General features: G+C 55.3%; 1 protein-coding gene across 2 annotated transcripts in view; it reads right to left on the minus strand.

The window, feature by feature from the left end:
- Positions 1-21,036, minus strand: part of Prex1 (phosphatidylinositol-3,4,5-trisphosphate-dependent Rac exchange factor 1) — a 150,431-nt gene that overhangs the window by 15,491 nt on the left and 113,904 nt on the right. For both annotated transcript variants that reach the window (XM_087652402.1, NM_001135718.2), the window contains 16 exon segments: positions 20,582-20,685; positions 20,428-20,477; positions 18,560-18,635; positions 15,268-15,340; positions 12,718-12,860; positions 11,319-11,411; positions 10,730-10,878; positions 9,089-9,174; positions 8,153-8,289; positions 7,588-7,684; positions 5,624-5,811; positions 5,103-5,264; positions 4,314-4,524; positions 3,646-3,922; positions 1,174-1,380; positions 11-99 (listed from right to left, as the gene is read on the minus strand). In XM_087652402.1, the coding sequence (XP_087508528.1) occupies positions 11-99; positions 1,174-1,380; positions 3,646-3,922; positions 4,314-4,524; positions 5,103-5,264; positions 5,624-5,811; positions 7,588-7,684; positions 8,153-8,289; positions 9,089-9,174; positions 10,730-10,878; positions 11,319-11,411; positions 12,718-12,860; positions 15,268-15,340; positions 18,560-18,635; positions 20,428-20,477; positions 20,582-20,685 (2,142 nt within the window).

The raw sequence follows: 21,036 nt of genomic DNA on the forward strand, positions 1-21,036 counted from the left end.
TCATGCTCACCTGAGCCTGTCTCATCACTGCCCAGGTACGAACTGTTGCTTCTCACGCTGGTGTAGGACAGGACAGAGTCACGATTGCTGTTACACTCACTGCAAGGGGACAAGAGACAGCCTGAGTCACCCTCATGCCAGCCCTGGAATCCACCATCTGGGGTGTAGACAAACCTCCTGGCCTTGGGCGGACACCTAGCTAGAGGCAGCGCAAGGCCAGCCCAGCTTGGTGTCTGAGGTGGGGGAAGCTTGCTCAGGCCCCAGCTCAGAAGCACTGGGGGACTTTCTTCACTCAGGGGTCTTAGTGTCACCCAGGTTTCTGAGCACTTCAAGCTCTCATGAGCTCGGAAACGCCTGCCCACACGGCACTTGGCCGAAAGGAACTCAACAGGATGAGGAACGGGAAGCTAGCCACCGTGCCAACAGCTTTTTGGACAAGGAAAAATCAGAGAGCCAAAGACATAAGGGGGAAGAGGGGGACCTGAGACAATGCTCCAAGGACTCAGAGTGAAAAGCAGCCGGAAAATCCTGCCGCAGAGACACTGGAAGGTGGCCACGGGGATCAGGCAGATCTGGGGAACACAGGTAGGCTGGCAACACCACCCCCTCAATCTTGTGGCTTCAGACTTTGCCCACACTACTACGGACTGAGACAGACTCTGAGTCAGACCCACCCTGTGATTTTTCCACTGGGGACCCCCACTTCTCTGTGGTAATGAGGGTGACCTGTCACAGCACAAAAGTCCTGGTTTTGTCTGGTTACGAATTAACACCCCGCTGGTATTTTCAAAATAAATTTAACAATTGCAGAAATGCCACTCCCATCCTCGGAGGCAGGAAAACAAGAAAACGTCTGACTCCTCCGATCTACAGAAGCCCCACACACCACAGAAGCCAGACTCTCGTCCAGCCTGTGAGCATGTGGAGTAACACGGAATGAATGGGGTCCATCTGCCAGGATCGGAGGCCTCAGCTCAAGGCAAGAGAGCCAAGCAGGCATTCTGGAATGTTCTCCTAGAGGATCAGATGCCCCTAGCCCTGCACCTCCGCCCCACCAAACACACATTCTTAGCTCCAGAGACCGATGCCCTTCCCCTTGGGAAATGCCAGTCTTGACTTTCCCACAGGTTAGAAGCCTCGACTGTCTGGTGACCTCCAGTGGGTCGCACGCACCTATAGGAGTCTCGGTAGCTCATGGTGTCGTGGCCCGAGTCTTCCTGCTCGTCCTCTGACACCTTGAAGCACACCTTCTTGATGCCGCCATGGTCAGTCCTGTCCACTTCGCTCTCTTCACTGGCCGGTGGGGAAGATGAGGTCTCCTCCACCAAGGGTGGGTCACAGGGTGCAGCTGACGTGGGCTCTGTGATGGTTGACAGCAGCCTGCCAGAACAAGGTAACGGCCTTGAGGGCGAGGACGAAGGCCAAGGCCGGCAGGGTAACGCCACACAGGCTCACACAGTGAGAGAGAAGGGAAGCTACCCAGCAGTCTTTTTCCCCTCCAGAAGTCCCACCAGCAACTCCATGGATACCCAGTGCTGCCCCCTGCTGGACCCAGCTAGAAGCACTTCATACAGACTGAGGATGTGGTACTTTGTAGTCCAAGCACTCTGGAGTCTGGAGAATAAGATCAAGAGTTCAAGGCTAGCCTCAGCTACATAGCAAGTTCTAGGCCAGCCTCAGCTACATGAGACTTTGACTCAAAAGAACAAACAGACAGAGAAGAAAGTAAATATGAACAAGAAGCCCAGAGTCTGCAGGTCAGAGCACCTCAGTTACAGGCAGCAGCTCTGCCCCTGGAGCACGCCATGAGCAGGAAAGTCTACAATAAAACTTCAGTTAAAAAGTAAAGTGGGGAGCGGACAGATTCCAGCCTCTGGGGTGGCTACAGTAAGCATCAGTTAACAGCTCAGGCTCTGCGGCTACGCAGGCCCTGCTCACACCGGCCCTCTCGCACTGACATTTCCTAGGTGAGAGGCAAGTTATTCCCTTCGGAGCCTCTGTTCCTCCTCTGGGAAGTGGGGGGGCATCAGGATCCCCACGGGAGGCTGCTGTGAAGATAAGAGTTGAAGGACGCAGGGCATCGCCGGGTCCCTGTACGTGACAGGCCATTAAGTCTGTATTTTAAATAAATGTGCCCACTAGGGGGCACTGGGCAGTGTCTGGAGACAACTTAGGCTGTCAACTGGAGGAGGACACCATAGCCCTGAGCAAGCAGAGGTCCAGCATGCTGCAAGCATCCTACATGCCCAGGAGCTCCACAGCAGAGACCGAGCAAAGTAGGAGCCTTTCTTAGGCTTGACTGCATCGCTCTCACTGCAACAACAACAACGACAACAGCAGCAGCAGTAATAATAATAATAATAATCATCATCATCATCATCATCATCATCATCATCATCATCATCACAGTAATAATATTCCCTTTAGCATTATCTGGTTCCAGGCCATGCACAAATGGTCCCGATTGACCGGCTCTAAAATGTTCCTTCCAGACAGCAGACAGAGAGCAAAAGCAGCCCTTACATCGGTCCAGACACTGTGCTTTTCGGGCCTCTCGATCCACAATGGCTCCTGCTCCTTCTCCTGACCCTCTTCCTCTACCTCCTTCTACTGCTACTGCTGCTCCTCCTCCTGTTCCTCCTCTTGCTGTGCCTTCACCTCTTCCTCCTCCTCCTCCTGTCCTCTCGTCTCCTCTTCCTCTTCCTCCTCCTCTTCCTCCTCCTCCTCTTCTTCCTCCTCTTCCTCCTCTCCCTCCTCCTCTTCCTCCTCCTGTCCTCTCCTCGTCTCCTCCTCCTCTCCCCTCCTCGTCTCCTCCTCCTCTCCCTCCTCCTCTTCTTCCTCCTCCTCCTGTCCTCTCGTCTCCTCCTCCTCTTCCTCCTCCTCTTCCTCTTCCTCCTCCTGTCCTCTCGTCTCCTCTTCCTCCTCCTCCTCCTCTTCTTCCTCCTCCTGTCCTCTTCCTTCTCCTCTTCCTCCTCTTCTTCCTCCTCCTCTTCCTCCTCCTCACCCTCCTCTTCTTCCCTGCATCCGCAGCCTGGACATTTATTATTACATGTTGTAGAGAACTGCCTGCCCCTGGCTTTAGCCAATGTCAACTTAAGGAGCTGTTTAACCTGTGTCCCCCTCTTGAGGCTGAATAGTGAGTGAGTGGGGTCTATTTCTGTCCAGAGCCGACAGCTGTTGTAGGCCCCACAATGTCCTGTGGTGACAGGGACACCTTGTCAGCGGCCCACTGTGCTGCAACGCCAACACAGGGAATCTCACAGGCTTTAGCCTCATAAGGACACTGCCTACCTGCCTCACTTCCTTAGAGCCTGCTCTCCCTAGGGAATTAGGGGCTTCCTGTTGTCTGGATGCTCTGGGCACCTGGCAGGGATAGCCCAGGGCATGCTGCACAGGACCTGAGGTGCTCAAGAGGGCCGCTATGAGCAGTAATGTCCAGGATGCTCTGGGCACCTGGCAGGGATAGCCCAGGGCATGCTGCACAGGACCTGAGGTGCTCAAGAGGGCCGCTATGAGCAGTGACGTCCAGGATGCTCTGGGCACCTGGCAGGGACAGCCCAGAGCATGCTGCACAGGACCTGAGGTGCTCAAGATGGCCGCTATGAGCAGTGATGTCCAGAGGGGGGCACCCGGGCCAGGCCTCACCTGTTGATCTGGGTGACATACTGCTTCATCTCCTTGAGGGCCACATCCAGCTTAGTGAAGAGCTGCAGATACGCGTCCTGGATCTCCCGGTCCTCCTGCTTGAGCAGAAAGCTCAGGCCCCGTTCTTGCTGGCTCAGGGCACCACTGGCTGACACGAAGATACTGTCAATGAGACCTTGGCTTTGAGAGTCCCCATCTACAGCAGGCGCGCACTTCCAGGACGGGGCAGCCATGGTGGTGATACAGTGCTGGGTGTAAGCCATGGGGTTCAGGTGGCCTGTAACAAAGGAGGGGGAGCCTACTCAGAAACAGGACAAAACCCACACAGAGGAGACCCTGCCTGAACCTCTGGACAGAAAAATAGAAGGAGCAACGTTGACCTTATGATGCCTCAGAGCACTAGGGCACCCGAGAAGGCAGCTGCCTTTGTTGAAAATACATTTTAATTACTGAGGTATTTTTCCCCTACCTGGAGTGCAGACGTGATGGCAGGTACTCTAGCAGCCATAGTCTACCACGAGAGGCATCTTGAAACTCAAACTAAAGACGGTAACACAGAAAGACGGGAACCACCAACCCCGCCCTGGACAGCGGCCTTCGGACATTTCTCTGTTTCCTCATCTGTATGGTGAGCTCTACTAAGAGATCTAATAGACACACGCAAGTACCTTGTTCTGGGTCAAGGCCGATGAGGGAGGGTTTGCGCCCAAAGCGGATGCTGAAGGACCTGCCCACTGAAGGGGTGGTCTTGGGGTAGGACACCTCCATGAAGTTGATGTGGCAGTTGGTAGGGCAGAAGTCCAGGCCACACAGCGGGTGGTCCTCCAGGGGTGCCTGCTTGAAGGGGGGGCTGACCCTGCTCTTCAGCTGGGCTGCAAACTGAGAGGGAGAGGGGACAAAGGAGTGTGAGCTGGCTTCGGCGAGTCTTTGAATACCCTGGAGCCACTTTGTGGTCCCGGACATTCCCAAATGGGAGAAAGCGTTAATGGTTGTGAATGAAGCTGTTCCCCCTGAGTGTCTCTCACAAGGACACGCTCCCAGAAGCTGTGGGGCTCGGCACTGACGTGGAGTCTTTTCTCTCTTTCAGCCGCAGTAACGTCTTAGAAACCAGGTCTCCTGGCCCTCACTTATGAGGTTCAGGGAGGGCCACCTCCTTATTCTACAATGCTTGGGGCAGGTCAAGGCAAGGGGCATGGGCAGAGCCAGGAGTGCCCTGTGAGTCCATCTTGACAGGGATGCTACAGCGAGAGCCGCAGGTCATCTGGTCACCACAGGCGAAGGCCCAGCCTCAGAGGGAGGCTGATGTGGGCAAACAGATTGCTGTGGGGTCCGATCAGACACCTGGATACAGTTGTACCTGAAGTCCACCCGTGGCCTGCCCAGCGACTGAGCCCGTCACGTTTAGGTGGAACTTAGCCGAGGGGGCCGTAACCAGAGTGTGGACGCCGGGAACCCACCTCCTGGTAGCAGGCGATTCTCTGGCCGATGCTCTCCAGCTTGGTGTCACAGATGTTGTGGAACTCGTAGTGGGACATGGTGATGATAGCGCTGCCCATGGCCATGAGCCGCCCACAGTTCTGCACGAAGAGGCTGTCGTCCTCGGCAAAGGCCTCAAGGATCTACAGGAGGGAGGGAGGACAAGTCCCGAGAGCGTGAGTACCTCGGCGACAGAGTTCTTACCTGTGGGCGGCCTTTTTACAGCGTGACACCCTAAGAGACTGGGGCTGTGACGTGCCCATTTTGGAGAAAGGTAAAGTGAGGCTAAAAGAACAGTAACCATCCTCACTGGTCCTGCAGCTGACGAGAGTTGGGATAAAGACTAGATGCCAGGGCTCCAGGGCAAAGGATCAGCTTCCCTGACCTCAAGGCAGAACAGCGCAGGTCAGGGTCTGAGTGGGCAGGGCTGGGGGTGGGATGACTGGGTACGGAGTGGGGAGGAGTGGGATGACTGGGGTCGGACTAGGGAACAAGGTGAGACCTTGGCAGCCAGGCGGAAACAGCCTCGGGGCTCCACGATCTTTTCCAGCACGTGACACTTGGCTCCTGCTGTGCTCACGTATTCGTAAACCACACCGTGCTCCAAGTGAACATTGTCCAGCGTCAGGCTGACCACAGCGCTGTCCTCGTGCAGGCTCAGCTGGGGACCCAGGGACAGCAGGGGCAGGACTAGAAGCCAGAGGGGCAAACCACACTGAGAACAGCACTGGGCCCTAGGCACTAGGCTGCAGCCAGCACCCCTGACACCAAGTCACATTGTACACCCATGGCTGTTTCACGATCCCACCCACAGGGGAGCCCCTCCTGAATGGAGTTGACCCAAGACTCATTAGAGGCTGACCCCACCTGCTCCCCTCAGTTCCACAGACAGCACTGCCAGTCTGGACCCCACTGGATTCACAGAAGGGAGGAGACATTCTCTCAGGTGGACTCAAAAGTTGCCAGGGCCACCATGTAAAAAGCCAACTGAACGGCTGAGAGTGAGAGATACTGGATTGAGCCAGCCCTGAAGCTTATCTGACCATACTCAGATCTCAGTTGGCCGAGCCCACACTTTTCTGTGAGCCAGCGCGCCAGCTCCAGGAAGGATTAAGTACTTAGGGCACACAGGGTGACCTCTGAGGCGGTGGTGACATTTGAGTGAAGGGAAGAGGGCAGTGGTCCAGGCAGTGCACACAAGGGTGAAGCCAGGGCAGAAACACATTCAGTCAGATGCAGAGCAGAGGGCAGGAAGCATTGAGAAGGGAGGTGGTACTGGGAGCCAGGCTAGCCGGACCCCTGGCGTTGAAGGTTGTGTTTCTGTTTTCTTCTTTTCCCTGAGCAGCGAGGAGGCCACCAGAAGGCTCTGCTCTCGCTTTGGGAGAACACTGTGTGGGACTTGGGGTGGGGATCAACCAGGGAGAGGACAGTGGGCAAGCGGCTGCCATAACTCTGGTAAAAACCAGGTGCAGAACAAACAAGTGCCAGTTAAGGTGGTGGGAACTGGTCAGACCCTGGCTGTGGAAAGGAAGAACGCTAGGGTGGACAGCGTGTTGCAGGAATCACATGGGCAGAAGGAAGGACTAAAGAGGCTTGAGAATCCAGGATAAAGACCGACCAGGGGCAGGCTCAGGTTCTGGGGGAAACCATTGTCAATCTGGGCCATAGTAAGTTTCTGACGCCTATCAACAGACAGCAGAGGAAGTGAACTGACTGGTAAGAGGCCAAGGGTGACTCCAGAGGGGACCATGGAAGGTTGGGATAGAACGGTGGTCTGCAGAAGATGCGCACGCACTTCTGGTTCCATAACCCAGGAGTCTGTCACACTGTCAGCAAGGGAGAATTTGGGCTGTAACTAAGTAACCAACTCTTGGTGAGCCAATGAAAAGAAAGTGGGAGGAGCTGGAGAGATGGCTCAGCAGTTAAGAGCACTGACTGATCTTCCAGAGGACCTGAGTTCAATTCCCAGCAACCACATGGTGGCTCACAACTGTCTGTAATTCTAGTATCTGACACCCCCAAAACGCCCCACACACAGACGTACATACAGACAAAACTCCAATGCACATAAATAAAAATAAATAAATTGTTAAAGAAAAAAAAAAAAAGTAACTGGGAACCATCCCGGGCTCACGGGCAGACAGAGGCAGAGTCACAAAGATATCGAGCTAGGACTTGGGTGAGCTGTGCTAGGCCATCCGCCAGCAAGAGAATAGGGAGCCAAGGCGTGCGGGAAGCTTCTAGAAGCTCAAACAGACAGGTCAGTCCACGGCCCAGCGAGATTCACGTCTGGGCTGCAAGGACTACATTGTGAACTACTAAAGACAGAGTCCTGCTCTGAGCTGTTGCAGCACCAAAGGGCCAACACAGCTGCAGTCCCAAGGACCAGCTGGGATGGAACCCTGGGGACACAGAAGACCAGCCATCACAGTTGGCCCAAAGCTCCTCCCACTCCCTGTCCCTTACCTGAGTCATCCTCCTGGGGGTCCTCATCCGGGGCACCCTGGCTGGCTCTCGCCTGCTGGGCGTCCTCGTGGCTGTGGTAGACCCACTGGTAAAGGCCCTGAAAAGAACCACTGTCAGAGGACCAGTCGCATGGTGAGTGCCTGGAGAGGAAGGGATGAGGCCACCCCTGAAGAGACCTCCAAAATGTCACTCCGGACCCCGAGGGACCACTGGCCACACTGGTGTGGAGCATCAGCTCCAGGTAGGAGCACTGAAGCGGGGCTTCAAAAACACGTAAAATCCTCATCTCCCCTGACTCTCCAAAGTCAGGAAGCTCATCTGGTGTGAGACAGGCACTCAATGACCACACTTGCCAAGAGAAGGCGTGTGGACGGAAGAGTGACTGTACCCTCCACCAGAACTCAGGACCCCAGCCCTGCAAGTGATTTCTACGGTCAACGTGCACACACCAGAGTTACAACACTCCTGTTTGTAAAAGGGCCCTTCACACCCCCGGCTCAGCTCAGTGCCCCTAAGGGGCCCTCCAAGATGGGGCCCAGCCTCCCGCCTCCTGCCGAGTGCTCACCAGGGCCTCCTCCCTGCGGCTGCGGAAAGCCTGGAAGTGCTCCAGAACTTCAAGGGCGCCATCATTTGCCACGCTGTTGCCGTTGACTTTCAGGATGCATTGGCCTGCGCAGAGCCCGGCAGCCACAGCCTCAGAACCTGGGGGACAGGAACACTTGAGGCTAGAGCCGGGCCAAAGGAGCCAGGTTCCAGTTGCCCCTGGCAACAACTGCATCCAGAGCTGTGCCTCCTCCCAGCTGCCAATCAGAGAGCTGCGGCTGACACTGCAGAGGCAGCTGGCCCAATGTGGCATCTCGGGCCCCTGTCATTTGGAACCCTGCATGCCCGCATAGTGACGGACTGAAGCCAGGTGACAGAGAAACACCAAAGGTACCCTCAGGGGACAGACTCAGAAAATCCAGGGCAAAATATAGCCGCCGAGCTCAACTCCATCCCTCTCAATTCTACCACAAGGCCAAGCAGTGGGCCATCACCCTGAGCATCTGTAGGTCAACGGACAGGTCTAGAAATAGAATCGAATGGCCAGCTGCCTCCAGCCTAAGAGACACACAGGCCTTGAGGACCTTGGCCAGTGCAGGTCCCAGCCTCAGGGGCTTCCAACTTTACCGCTGCCCTACGGTCTACAACAAACTACTTCACCTCTCTGGGCCTCAACGTTCTCATCTGTGAAGTTGGTCAACAGAGCATCTCTTCAAAGGGCTCTAGAGACTCTGAAAGATTTGGCATGGGGGATGGCTGGCCCTCACTAAGTATTCAGCAAATGTAAGCCCCTTTCTTAGTTCTAGCTGGCCTGCTTAAGGCTCTACCCGAGGTCTCACACACAGGCAGCTGGATGCTGGCATTGGGGCTGCTATGGAAACCTGCATTGAGGATGTGCGTGGCTCTCCACGCCCACGATGCAGCCCTGAGAGGCTCTGCACACCAGACTCCAGCTCACCTCTGCCCACGGCAAAGACACACGGCGGGGCTGTTCCTCGAATCTGGAAGGACAGGGCCTCTGGGTGGTCAGGGATTTTGATGGTCCTAGAGGGCACAGGGGCAGAGACAAGCCATGAGAAAAAAGAGGGTGGCTCCTCAAGGAGTCCCTTCCTGCCACTACCCTGCCCTGTCTCCAAGGCTTCTTGGAAATCAACCCCGAAAAGACTGGCACTGATAAACACCGTCAGTCACCCAGGTCCCCAAAGCATGTGGTAAAGAACCAAAGGCCATCACCAAAGCAGACAGAGGCTGAGAGGGTGGCGGATACCAACGGGAGGCACAGTTTGGGGGTTGTGGGTGCCAAGGGAAGGTACCAGCCTCAGGGAGTGGCAGGTGTCATTCATTTTGAGTTGCTAGGCAGTCGTCCCCAACACACAGCAAGATCCCGTCCATGTCTACCGGGCAGGCAGAGCAACCCTGAGAGCCCGTCCTCAGAGATTAAACCCTGGTGACTTCCGTCTCTGGCATCTAATAGCTAAGCCTTGCCTGCCACCTTTCCCCTAAATCTTCTGTCCTTACAGAAGCAGAGTCTAAACCAGCGGTTCTCAACCTCCCCAGTGCTGCGACCCTTTAATATAGTTCTGGTGACCCCCAACCATAAAGTTATTTTCATAGCTAGTTTATAACTGTAACTTTCCTATTATTAGGATTCATAACGTAGATATCTGTGTTTTCGGATGGTCTTAGGCGATCCCTGTGAAAGGGTCACTTGACCCCCAAAGGGGTTGATGCCCATAGGTTGAGTCTCTGAAAACTCTCCATAGTTGATGGCCAATGTTTGCCTCACGTAATTGGCACCAAATACTTTTTTTTTTAATTTTTTTTTCTTTTTTTTCCCGGAGCTGGGGACTGAACCCAGGGCCTTGCGCTTCCTAGGCAAGCGCTCTACCACTGACCTAAATCCCCAACCCCACCAAATACTTCTTAACATAGAAGTATACCAGGGCTGGAGAGATGGCTCAGCGGTTAAGAGCACCGGCTGCTCTTAACCATCTGTAATGGGATCCGATGCCCTCTTCTGGCCTGCAGGTGTGCATGCATATAGAGCACTCATATACAAATAAACAGAAGTACACCCACTGCACCTATGTCTGCACATGGCCCACCCTGACCCTGTATGCTGGGCAGCTGCCGACTTCCTCCTGCAGCCCCAGGAAAGCCCTTCCTCTCCTACACTGCTCCAACCCCCTCACTGTCTCTCTCTGTCATGCCATCAACAACGCTTCATCTTTCTGGAGACCCCATCCTCCAGAAGCCTCCTCAAGAAGTCGTCTCTGAGAGCCATCACTCCATCCCTAGTCTCTGGCCACTGTATCTCTGCTTAGTCTGGCTTCCTTCTCCAACCTCATGTATCCACCTCCACCTGACTGACGACCACCAACTCAGCCCACACCTCACACACACCTGCCCAGTGTATATCTGCCCCGTCCCCCACCCTGTTCCCTCCCCAATGTCATCAGAATCCATGGACGGTGGGAACTGTATCCACCCCGACGGGGCTGGGTTCCAAGCCTGAGCTCACAAAGGTAACAGGCCCACCCAAGAGGAAGACCTCCTGGCCCAGGGAGACCTGCTGAGTCAGCCTGAGGCTCACACTCACTCTTTGGCCTTGGTGGCCACCAGGAGGCGCAGCGGGCGGCGGGAGCAGAAGGACTGGTTAAGGATGGTCTCCACCTCAGAGAAGGGCCGTAGGAACACCAGGTCCTCGTTGATGGAGTAAATCTTCCTCCCCGCCTGCAGGCCAGCCATCTGGAGGGACAAGCACAGGTGTCACTGGCCTTCTCCCTCTCCACCGAGGAAGCTGGGATGTTCTAGAAGCACCAGGAAGATGGGCTCTGAGCTGTAAATGAGGAAGCAAGGGTGGGTGGCAGTTCCCTTGGGTGCCAGCCTGTGTTGTGACAGCACAGGGGTCAGTGTAGTGGCCACTTTGTAACCATGAGAATGTGAACAAGAATGTGCAATGAGATACCATAAATGGGTTGAGAGAAAAGAAATCCTTCACGGAGTCTTCCGCTTTCCCTGCACGTCCCCATAGGCCCAGCAGGTGGCGCTGGTGGACTGTGCCAGGAAAGCAGACCTCATTCCCAGCTACCCTGCACCTCAGAACCTGCTAAGCTGGTCCACCTCGAGACACGAAGACACTCCCAGGAGGGGTACCGCCCCGCCTGAGTCTCCACCGGTGGTCTCACCTCAGCCAGCGAACCCCTCTGCACGGACTTCACCACCACTGCCTTGTTCTTCTCCTCAAGATCGAAGCCATAGTCATCCTCCTGCGGCGGGATCTGAAAGCCCAAGATGCACTTAGGGCAACCAGATGAGAGCAGCACCACCCTGCACCCCAGCGACTAGGATCCTACAGCTGGGGCCCCAAGTCTACACGGCAGGGGCAGGTGTGCAGACAGGGTCTGCAGAGCCAGGCCACAGGAACGTAGTAAACAGAGTGTTGTGGGACAGTAGGTACAACTGTGTCAAGTGTGGATGTTACCCTCTCCTCCCACAAGCCAGGGCTAATCACCTGTCTGCCCACTGCCCTGCCCACTGCCCTCCCCACAGCCCAGAGACCATCACAGCAAGTGCTTTGACAGAAAGGAAAGGGATCCTGAGTGCCAAGCAACAGGAAACTGGGGTATAGGGAGTTGTGGGTTGGGGGAAAACTTTCCCCAGGGCAGGATGGCCAGAAGAAGAACTGGGGAACTCCACGGCACTGGGAACGCTACTAAGCTGCCCCCACTTGTGCGGCTGACAGTGTTTGAAAGGAGCAATCTGCAGTGTGACTGGAAATGTGCTCAGGCTAAGGTAGAACAGAGCGGGTGACCTCTGAGAACTTCGTAGATGGGGAAAGGGCTCCAGGCAGCAGGCACAGCAGCACGTGAGAAGGCCCTGAGGCAGTCCCAGGGTGAAAGACTGGGGGGGTGGGGAGGGCGCTGAGGCAGTGAGGAAAGCGGTGCCCAAGAGACTAATTTGGAGAGGCGGGATAGATGCTAAATCTTATTCAGGTGTGATGGGGTACACCGGAGGGCTTTGGGGTACCAGAGGGAACTCAGTCCCCAGGATTACCATAGACCAGAGAGGTTAGAGTGGCTATGGAAAGACCTCTCCCAGTCAACTCAAGCCCAGCCTAAGAAATCAGGCTAGGTGGGATAGGGTGCCAACATTCCTGTCCTGGGCTAGTATTTTTTTTTCTTTTTTTTTTTTTTCCGGGGCTGGGGACCGAACCCAAGACCTTGTGCTTCCTAGGTAAGTGCTCTACCACTGAGCCAAATCCCCAACCCCTGTCCTGGGCTAGTAAATGTTCCCAACTGCAGACACTCAAGGCTCCTGGATATGAGCAGGACACAAGCTCCTGAGACCTATAGTGCTGTAGGAGGTGACTCGGGAGGCATGGTGAAGCCATAGCTGCGTAGTAGATGAAAGGGTAGGAGCTCCTGCAACCCCCGTGCTTCATGAGGAGTGTAGCCCTGGCTGGCACAGTGACCTGGCTTTTCAGTCCTGAGACTCGTGCTCAGAGCCGCATGCCCTGCTCTGGTTACTGTCGGACGCTGCCGAGAGGCAGGGACGGAAGGCACAGCAGCCCTCCTGTGCTCCTACCAGCAGCCGCTTGGCCAGGATGTTCTCCACTAGCTTGAAGTCGTTGCGAAGCTGTTTGTTCTTGCTGCTGGTCCCTTCCATCTCCTCGTCCGCATGGAAGCGGAAGTACTGAGACTCGTCCTTGAATTCGCTCTTCTCCAGAACTGCAAGCCACAGACACAGCCGCGGTCAGACGGCAGCGGCTCAGCCGCCTTGGCCAACCAGTAGCCACAGGCTAGAAGTGGCTCCTGGACAAGGATAGCTTGGCCGAGAGACCATTGTAGGGATGTAGAATTGTGAGCCAACGCTAGCATGTGAACTCCACAGGAAGGCCTGGCTGTCTGACTCCTCTAAAAACCTGGCATGGCTGGGTGGGTACAGTGCCTGCCGTGCAAGTAGTAAGGCCTGCACTCGGATCCGCGGCGTCCAGAGAGATGCCAGGGGCAGCACATGTCTCTAACCCCAGCTCTGGGAAGACAGGGACCAGCAGATCTTCAGAGCTTGCTGGTCAGAGGCTCTACCCAGTTGGGGGAGCTCTGGGTTCAGATAGAGACCCCGTCTCAAAAATTCAAGTGGAAAGTAGCTGAGAAAGATAGCCAGAGCCCACTATGGCCTCCACGTTTACATGAGTGAGTGGATCCACGTGTTACACACACACACTCACATACATTAATACACACCCACATGTTACAAACACACACACACATGCACCCACATGTTACACGCGCACACACTCACATCACATGCACACACATGTACCCACATGTTACACACACACTTACACACACTCACATCACATGCACACACATGTACCCACATGTTACACACACTTACACACACATTCACATGCACCAACATGTTACACCACACACACTCATGCACCCACGTTACACCACACACACACTCACACTCACATGCACACACACATGCACCCACATGTTACACACACACACTCACACTCACACACATACACACACGCACACGCATCTGTTCCCAGCAGCCACATTGAGCAGTTCACAACCATTTATAATTCCAGCTCCAGGGGGTCTGATGCTCTTTCTGACTTCTATGGGTAACTATACACAAGTGTGCACACACACCAAGAAATCTTAAGGAAAGAAGGAAGGAAGGAAGGAAGGAAGGAAGGAAGGAAGGAAGGAAGGAAGAAAGGAAGGAAGGGAGGGAGGGAGGGTACATCAAAGCCGAGAGTTGGCAGCTGCTGAAGGCCTGTGAGAGCCTGCAACGAGAGCCCATCCAGATTCCTCCAGACCCCACTCTAGTCAAGCGGGGCATTCTTCTTCCTGCAGGGGAATTACCTGTATGTGAGTGTGTAGCTGGGCAACCCCTTTTCCTGCTTTGGAACACACAGACCCGCAAATTGCTACTCTCCACAGAGCAGGGCACAGCCAGGCTCCAAGCACCCTGCTTATTTAGCCTCCATTGTAAACATGGGGTTAGAAGACTCCAGAGCTGGAGCAAGAGTCACGGTGCCGTCTCTGAGCAGTGATGTCCAGGGAGACAGAGAGGAACTCTCGAGTCACCAGCCCAGCTCGGTGAGGCCCCGCTTCCCCCTCCCAGCCAAGGCTGCTAGTCCAGTGTTGAGAGGTGCACACAGACCTGGGTTCAAACCCCTCCTTCTGATACTTTAACCCTTTGTTTGCAGCTTGGCTTTCCCTTCCAATAGAAGACCAAGAGCATCGAATCCCTGGGATGGTTCTAGGCTGCAGCGGCCTCGGTTTCCCCCTGCCTAAGTCCCTCCCAGAAGACATCAGGACTGAGGATCAGTTCAGACGTGGCAGAAGGTGCTGTCCCCTCCTCCACTCTGTGTCCACACTGCCCTTTGCCACTCCCCAGTGTTTGGTCCTTTCTTATTTTAGCAGATATGTGAGTTTGGGTGGGGGGGAAGCTATACAGCCTGCAATTTCCCCATGAAGGGCCCTAAGGGCATGAGGCCGCCCAATTACCCCTCCTTATGCAGTCTACCCAGATAGCTGCCTTCCGGGAACGAGGCTGAGTGGACCACAATTATCCTCACCCACAAATGAGAGGCTCCTGCCCAGAACAGGCAGGGCCAGCACTACTGCATGGTGCAAAGGGCCTCTGGGAAGGAGACGGGACCAATGGGAGGTCAAGCCTGGTCCCTTCAGCTGAAGGAGTGAGCAGTAGAGGGGACAAGACAGCCAAGTCTCTGGAGAAACCAGAGAAACTGAGGCCACAGGGGAGCTAAGTCTGGAGGGAGCATAGGGCTGGGCCATGGGCACAGAGAGGCAAATCACCTTCGGAATGCTATGGCCCCCGGCCAGTTTTCCTAAATAAAGTTTTATTGGCACCTAGCCACACAGTGTCGTGGCGGCTGCTTGGCCCTTTTGCAGAGCAAGGGAAGAGACTGGAGGACACGGTTTCTCTGAGAGAGGGGCAGACAAAGGTAACGGGGAGGTGGCATGGGAGGACACCATGCTGCCTAGGAGCACGGTTGGGGGAAGACTGAAGCATAAGCCTTCAATGCTGAGACACTGTGCACACAAAGCTGGCTATCAAGGCCCTAAGCGGAGCTCCAGGCCCCGCACTTACCATGGTGCATGAAACCGTTGTTGCACAGGCCCACACCCAGCGCCACCGCCTCCTCCCGTGTCTGGCAGTCCCCCTGAAATGGAAATAGAAGGGGACACTGTGAGGGGAGCCAGCATGGAATTGTCAAGCTATGACAGGCCACCATCGAGAAACACAAGTTGCATGGGGACAGAGATTTGTCATGTTGTGTACCAAGGTCCCGAAACATGTTGGGGACTATTCCCAATAAACTCCTAACATGTTACTTTATTAGATGATGCTGGTTGCCTAGCAACAGTCCTTTCCTGATCCCTCCCCGATAAGGAAACTCTCCCCCCATTTCACAACCACCCTGGCAGAGAAGGTGGAAAATGAGACACAGCAAAGCCCTCCACCAGTAAGGGCACACAGACTAACCCTTTCTTCCTAACTCCCTACCTGGAACTAGGGTGTGATGCCTGGTGCTTCTGCAATCACAATGTGACCACAGGGTAAAACACTGTAATGGTGGCAGAGTAGAAAAACACAGAGACTGGGATCCTCAAAGACATCATGAGACTGCCCTAGTTGCTCTGGGCCACCAACCTCTGTGCTGCTCTCACAAGAGACACAAATCCCAAATTGCTATGGCTCTGCACGTCTGTAGACATGTCCCCTGATGTTAGAAATGAAGTCCACAGTGCTTAGAAAGCCTGCAGGGGCTTCTGCAAACCTCAGGAAAGGGGACACCACTGACCCACCAGGGACAAGGCCATGTGAGGAAGTGACGGTGAGGCTGTGGTGGTCTGACCTGAGAGAGGACAATGGCCAGATGACCAACTGTCCCAAAGGCCACCTGGTTCTACACATCTGGACATGCGGCCTCTGGCCAAGTCATCTTTCACTTAGGTTTTTCTGTCTTTACGACATGTCATCAGAACTAGGGACCTGACTGATCTCTAGGGATGGGGACCAGAGCTGACTTCTGGTGTCTGCTCCCTTAGTGGCCTGGCTGCAGGGCTCCCCTCGCCAGCCCAGAGCAGCATGTTTCCCAAGTCATCTGCAGATCAGGGAAGTTTTAGCTTTGGAATCCCCCTGTCTCAGCCTGCTTGGAGGACAGGTGTATGTCACCACAACCATCTTGGAACCCCCAAATCTCCCTGCTACCCAGGCAGAGAGAGGCTAGAATCTTCAGGGTGGGAGCAGGGCTGGCAGACTCAGTCCCAGCTGCTGACTGGATCAAGGGCTGCCACCAGGGGAACCTCAGCTAGGGCCAGGTTCCTAGGCTTCCAGACACACAGGCAGCCAGCCCTGCACACAACTGTGACAGTACACAAGGGGAAAGGAGGCCAGACACCCAGCCAGCCAGGCCTGGCCCTCTTTCTGGAGGGTGGAAGAGGTTACTCCCAGCCAAAGAGACATGATTGCTTTTCCAGTGGCCATGAGCACCAGGTGTAGGGATTCTAGCAGGGGCTGCAGGGCAGGCTGAGGACGCTAGGGAGGGGCTGAGGGATCACTGGCCTTGGTCCTCAAGGCATGACTAGGTGAGGATCACAAAGAAAGCAAACAACGCCTAAGGGACCCTAAGTCAGAGGCAGGGGAATGGCAAGATTGGAGCTAGGACAGAGGAGGCAACAGGGAGGGACACACACATCCAGAGCAGCTGCCCACAGAGCTGCCACAGAGTTGGAAGACAGTGACAGCCAGCCCTAGTGGCTTTGGCTGGGTGCTTGGTCTAAGAAGACCAGCCAGCCTCTGGAGTCTACTCGATTTGCAAAGAGCTCAGAACCGGCCTAGCCTGTCTGTCCTATCCCCAGAGGCAGAGGCCAAGGAGGCTCCTGAGGACACAAGACAAGCCCAGGTCATGGTGACAGACCTGAGTGTCCCAGAGGACAAGTCAGGAGGGGGGAGGGGAGCAGTTTGGCCAGGGCTCTCTAACTCCTTTCTGGTTGCTTCTGTCTCTCAATCAAGTCATGGCGTCCCCACAGGCCCCTGGGAAGGAGGCCGGCTCACCCCTGCCTGACATAAAGGAGCGCCTCTATCTTGCGACCTTACTTCCTCAGGGACCAATGGGAGCACACAGGGAGAGCATGAGTGACCAAAGGCCACAGACACACCATGGGATACCTCTGCCCACCACACCTATCATGCTCTATCTCTCCACAGACTGAATCCTTGTCAGCAGGGGAAACTGAGGCATAGGCAGGCGGGCGGACCCAGGCTTCCCAATGACAAGGAGGCCTTCTGAGTTAGGCTTTCCCAGCCACCACATCACAGACGGAAAAACCGAGATTCCAAGGGGTAGTCAGTCACTGGCCCCGGGCTGTGGTTCTGCCGAGCTGTGTTTATACACGGCCCCTCCCTGCATGGTTCATGCGGCCTCCCCTGTGACTTGTGTGCCCAGGCCCTCAGCAGCCATCTGCTGGGCCCTGGTAGCTGTTGCAAAGGGTTCTCAGGGTACCCCAACTGCCCATCTTCCCTGCCCCAAGTGCTCTTGCTGGCCCTGGGGTCCAGGAGACAGGGAGGAGGAAGGCCAGAGCATTTCATCTCCGCTCACAATCATCCGACAGCTGGGTCATCATCAAGGTGGTGCAGCCCCCGCCCAGCATTCCCTACCTGGCCCTGCGCTCTGAACGAGTCACATGACCTGTGCCTCAGGCTTCCATCTGTAACACTGGGACGGCCACCACACCACCCCAGCTTGTCCTGAAGGTCAGACCGGATGGAACGCCACGATCTGAGACCTCACACAGCAAGGCTGGTTCGTTTCTCTAAGCCTAGATATATCTGACCTTCAGTGTCTCAACTCACAGCCCAAGCCTGTGAGCCTGTCTCCAAGCACCTAGGGGGTGGATCCTGAGACATTCAGTGCCCCTCTCTACGCTCCTGGTCTCCTCCATACAGATTGGTTTAAGGATTTAAATGGGGCTCACCCAGCCAATGACACCTAAGGGGGAAACCACTTGGATAGGAGAGCACGTTGAGGCGTCCCCTCCCTTGATGTTACAGGAAAGGAAAAGGCTCAGCTCTCCCTGCTGCTTGTCTTTGTCTGTGGTTATATGCAATGGCTGGAGCTGTGGCTGCCACGCTGTGACTGTGAAGCTACCAATCAGGAGATTACATAGCAGGATGGCAGAAAGGGAGAAGGCTGGGTATGTAATTCAGCATCAGGGACATCCAAGGACGACACACCACGTGACAGAAAGCTGCTGCACAGGGACAGCTACTGCACGTTCCCTTTCTGCCGGGCTCCCTGTGTGGTCATACTGTAGACACAGAGAGCAGAAAAGAGCCGGGTCTGTCCCCAGCTAGAGTCCGGACCACGCACGCTCACCTGTGCCAGGAGCCAGTCGACCAGCTTGCTCCCGGGGACCACGGACTTGTAGGTCTTCAGGTGGTAATCACGGTCCCTGGAGGAGAGGTGGACAATGAGTGCATTGGAGGGGGTGGGGGGCACGTTGGTTTCTGGAGCCTGTTCCAGTTGGAAGAGCCTCAACAGACATGGGGAAGAGGTTGATCCGCTCCTGACTTATGGGTCAGCTGCACCCCCAGCAGCAGATGGGGAAGCCTCAGGCTGCAGACACTCTCCAGCCCAGGGGAACCTCTTTGAGATGCCATGTCTCTTGAGGTAGCTTTGCCTGCATGTAGAGAAGATTTGTCTCGGGGTGGAGTGCCACACTGGTGACTGTGGGCATCCCACAGAGCTGTGCATCCCCACAGCAAGGACCTTCCCTGGCCGGACATCCGCACTCCACAGCCAAGGGGCCCTGGGTCTCTAAGGAGGGGAGAACAAGGCTCCCACCCTTCTGCCTTATTTTGGTGCTGACACACACGTTTCAAAGACACACAGCTGAACTGCAGGCCAGGCCCAGAGCAAAACCCAAGGCTGGAGGGTGCAGGGGAGCCTCAGTGAGATGTGCACTCCACCTTGCTAGCCTTAGGGGCTGTGGGCCCTGAATGGCCATAGTGCAGCAAGCTCAGCCTGAAGCTGATAGACACCGAGTTCTACAACCTTGGGTGGGGCCGCTGAAGTATGCTCAGGATTGGGTGTGGTCGTTTCTGAGAACTAGTCTCGCCTAAGCAAGGACCCTAGGTACACCCCCACCACCACCTAAAAAAGAAAAGTCATACCAGCGGGCTGAAAGGCCCAGGGAAGGCCACTAGGAAACAGGCAGAAGCCATGGGGGCCCAGGAGGCTGCTGGGCACAGGCAGAGGCCACGGGAGCCCAGGAGGAGGCTGGGTCCTTTGCCACTACCTCCTAGAACTGGCACAGAGCAGCAAATGAGGGTGACTGAGGAGGCAGGGTGAAGGGTTCCCAGGGGCCTGACTTCACAGCCCACAGACTGGACGAAGTCCCCAGAACAAGTCATGTCCCCCTGTCCCTGTCCCTCCACCCACAACAAGCTTCATAATAAACACTGAACCACTGTTTTTGCCTCCTGTGGGCATAACTTTACATGACTTTAACCCCCAGGGCACCAGGAGATGCCAGGGGCTGCAAGGCCCATTTGGCAGGAAGAGAACTATTCACTCAACAAACTCTGGTCCTGGTGGAACACCCGACAAAACCATTTGAATTTAGATTCGAACAGCCAATAAAATCAAAAATCAAAAGATTCATTAAATTTTTAAAAATAAATAAATAAAAGGAGACTCCACAACCCGGAGCATCTGAAAACCTTAGGACAGGAGGTTTCTGGGAGGGGCAATATAGACACAGAGGATAAGGAAGCATGGCTCTGACAGGAAGTATGGAGAGCCCCTGGGGCGGGTGTCAGGAAGGTGGTCAAGGGCAAGATGGAACTCGGTGGTAGGTAGACTGCTTGTCCCGTCCCAGGGAAAATAAGGAAGGGGGAAATGGGAGCTGGTATGTAGGAGAGAGCATCCCATAGCAGCAGCAAGTGCACAGGTCCTGAGGTACGTCCTGCTTTATAACCTGCCTCAGACAGAATCGGTGAGTAGAAGAAAGGCTGAGTGACTGTCCAAGGTCACACAGCTGGGGACCAGCAGGCAGATCCACTCAGCCTGTCCCTTCCTACGCTCTGGCACTTCCCATGGATTCACTCACTTATCCTGACAGTCTGATGGAAGAGGTCGGTTATTAACCATGTCTGATGGACAAGGGGGCAGAGGCTCAGAGAGATGGGGATGTGGGTGGGGCCGTTCTGCTAGTGTCAGGCAGGGAGGCCAGGGGGACTTACTTGATCACGGGGGCGTACAGGCTGTGAAGCCGGCAATAGAGTCTCACGCCCTGCAAGCAAGAGCAGGGTCTGAATCAGCCATGCCCTCTGGGCGGGGCAGGCTGCAGGGCCCTCCAGCTGGATGGGCGCCACAGGCTGCAAGGAGACGTCCTACCTTGGACATGATGTCCTCCAGCTCGCTGCGGGCTTTGTAGGTGCCGTCGTCGTAGCGGAAGCGATACATCACCTGCTCGTTCTTGAACTGATGCTTGTCGGAGACTGGAAGGACCCAGGGACTGGTAAGGCTGGGGAAACCCGCCCTCCGTCTCCACCCTTTGCTCCCCCAGTACATCAAGGGACGTGAGGCCCACGGCTCGTACAAGCCTGGCAGAGACTGGCGACCTAGCTAGACATCTGTGGGCGCCTCTGATTTGTCCTGCCCTTGGAAAGAACAGGAAGCAAGAACTCCGGGGTAAGGACCATACTGCTGGCCTCTTGACGGCTACCTTTCAATTCTGCTGGAGACCTAGACCCCAAAGCAGGCTCTGTACAGCCAAGAGTCCCAGACTCTAAAAACAGACTCTTCCCCCGACCTGGACACTCAGTGGCTCCTGGCTAGCTCAATGGGCC

This window comes from Rattus norvegicus, chromosome 3 (assembly GCF_021556685.1).
Source record: "Rattus norvegicus strain SHRSP/BbbUtx chromosome 3, alternate assembly SHRSP_T2T, whole genome shotgun sequence".
In the NCBI taxonomy this organism is placed as follows: Eukaryota; Metazoa; Chordata; class Mammalia; order Rodentia; family Muridae; genus Rattus; species Rattus norvegicus.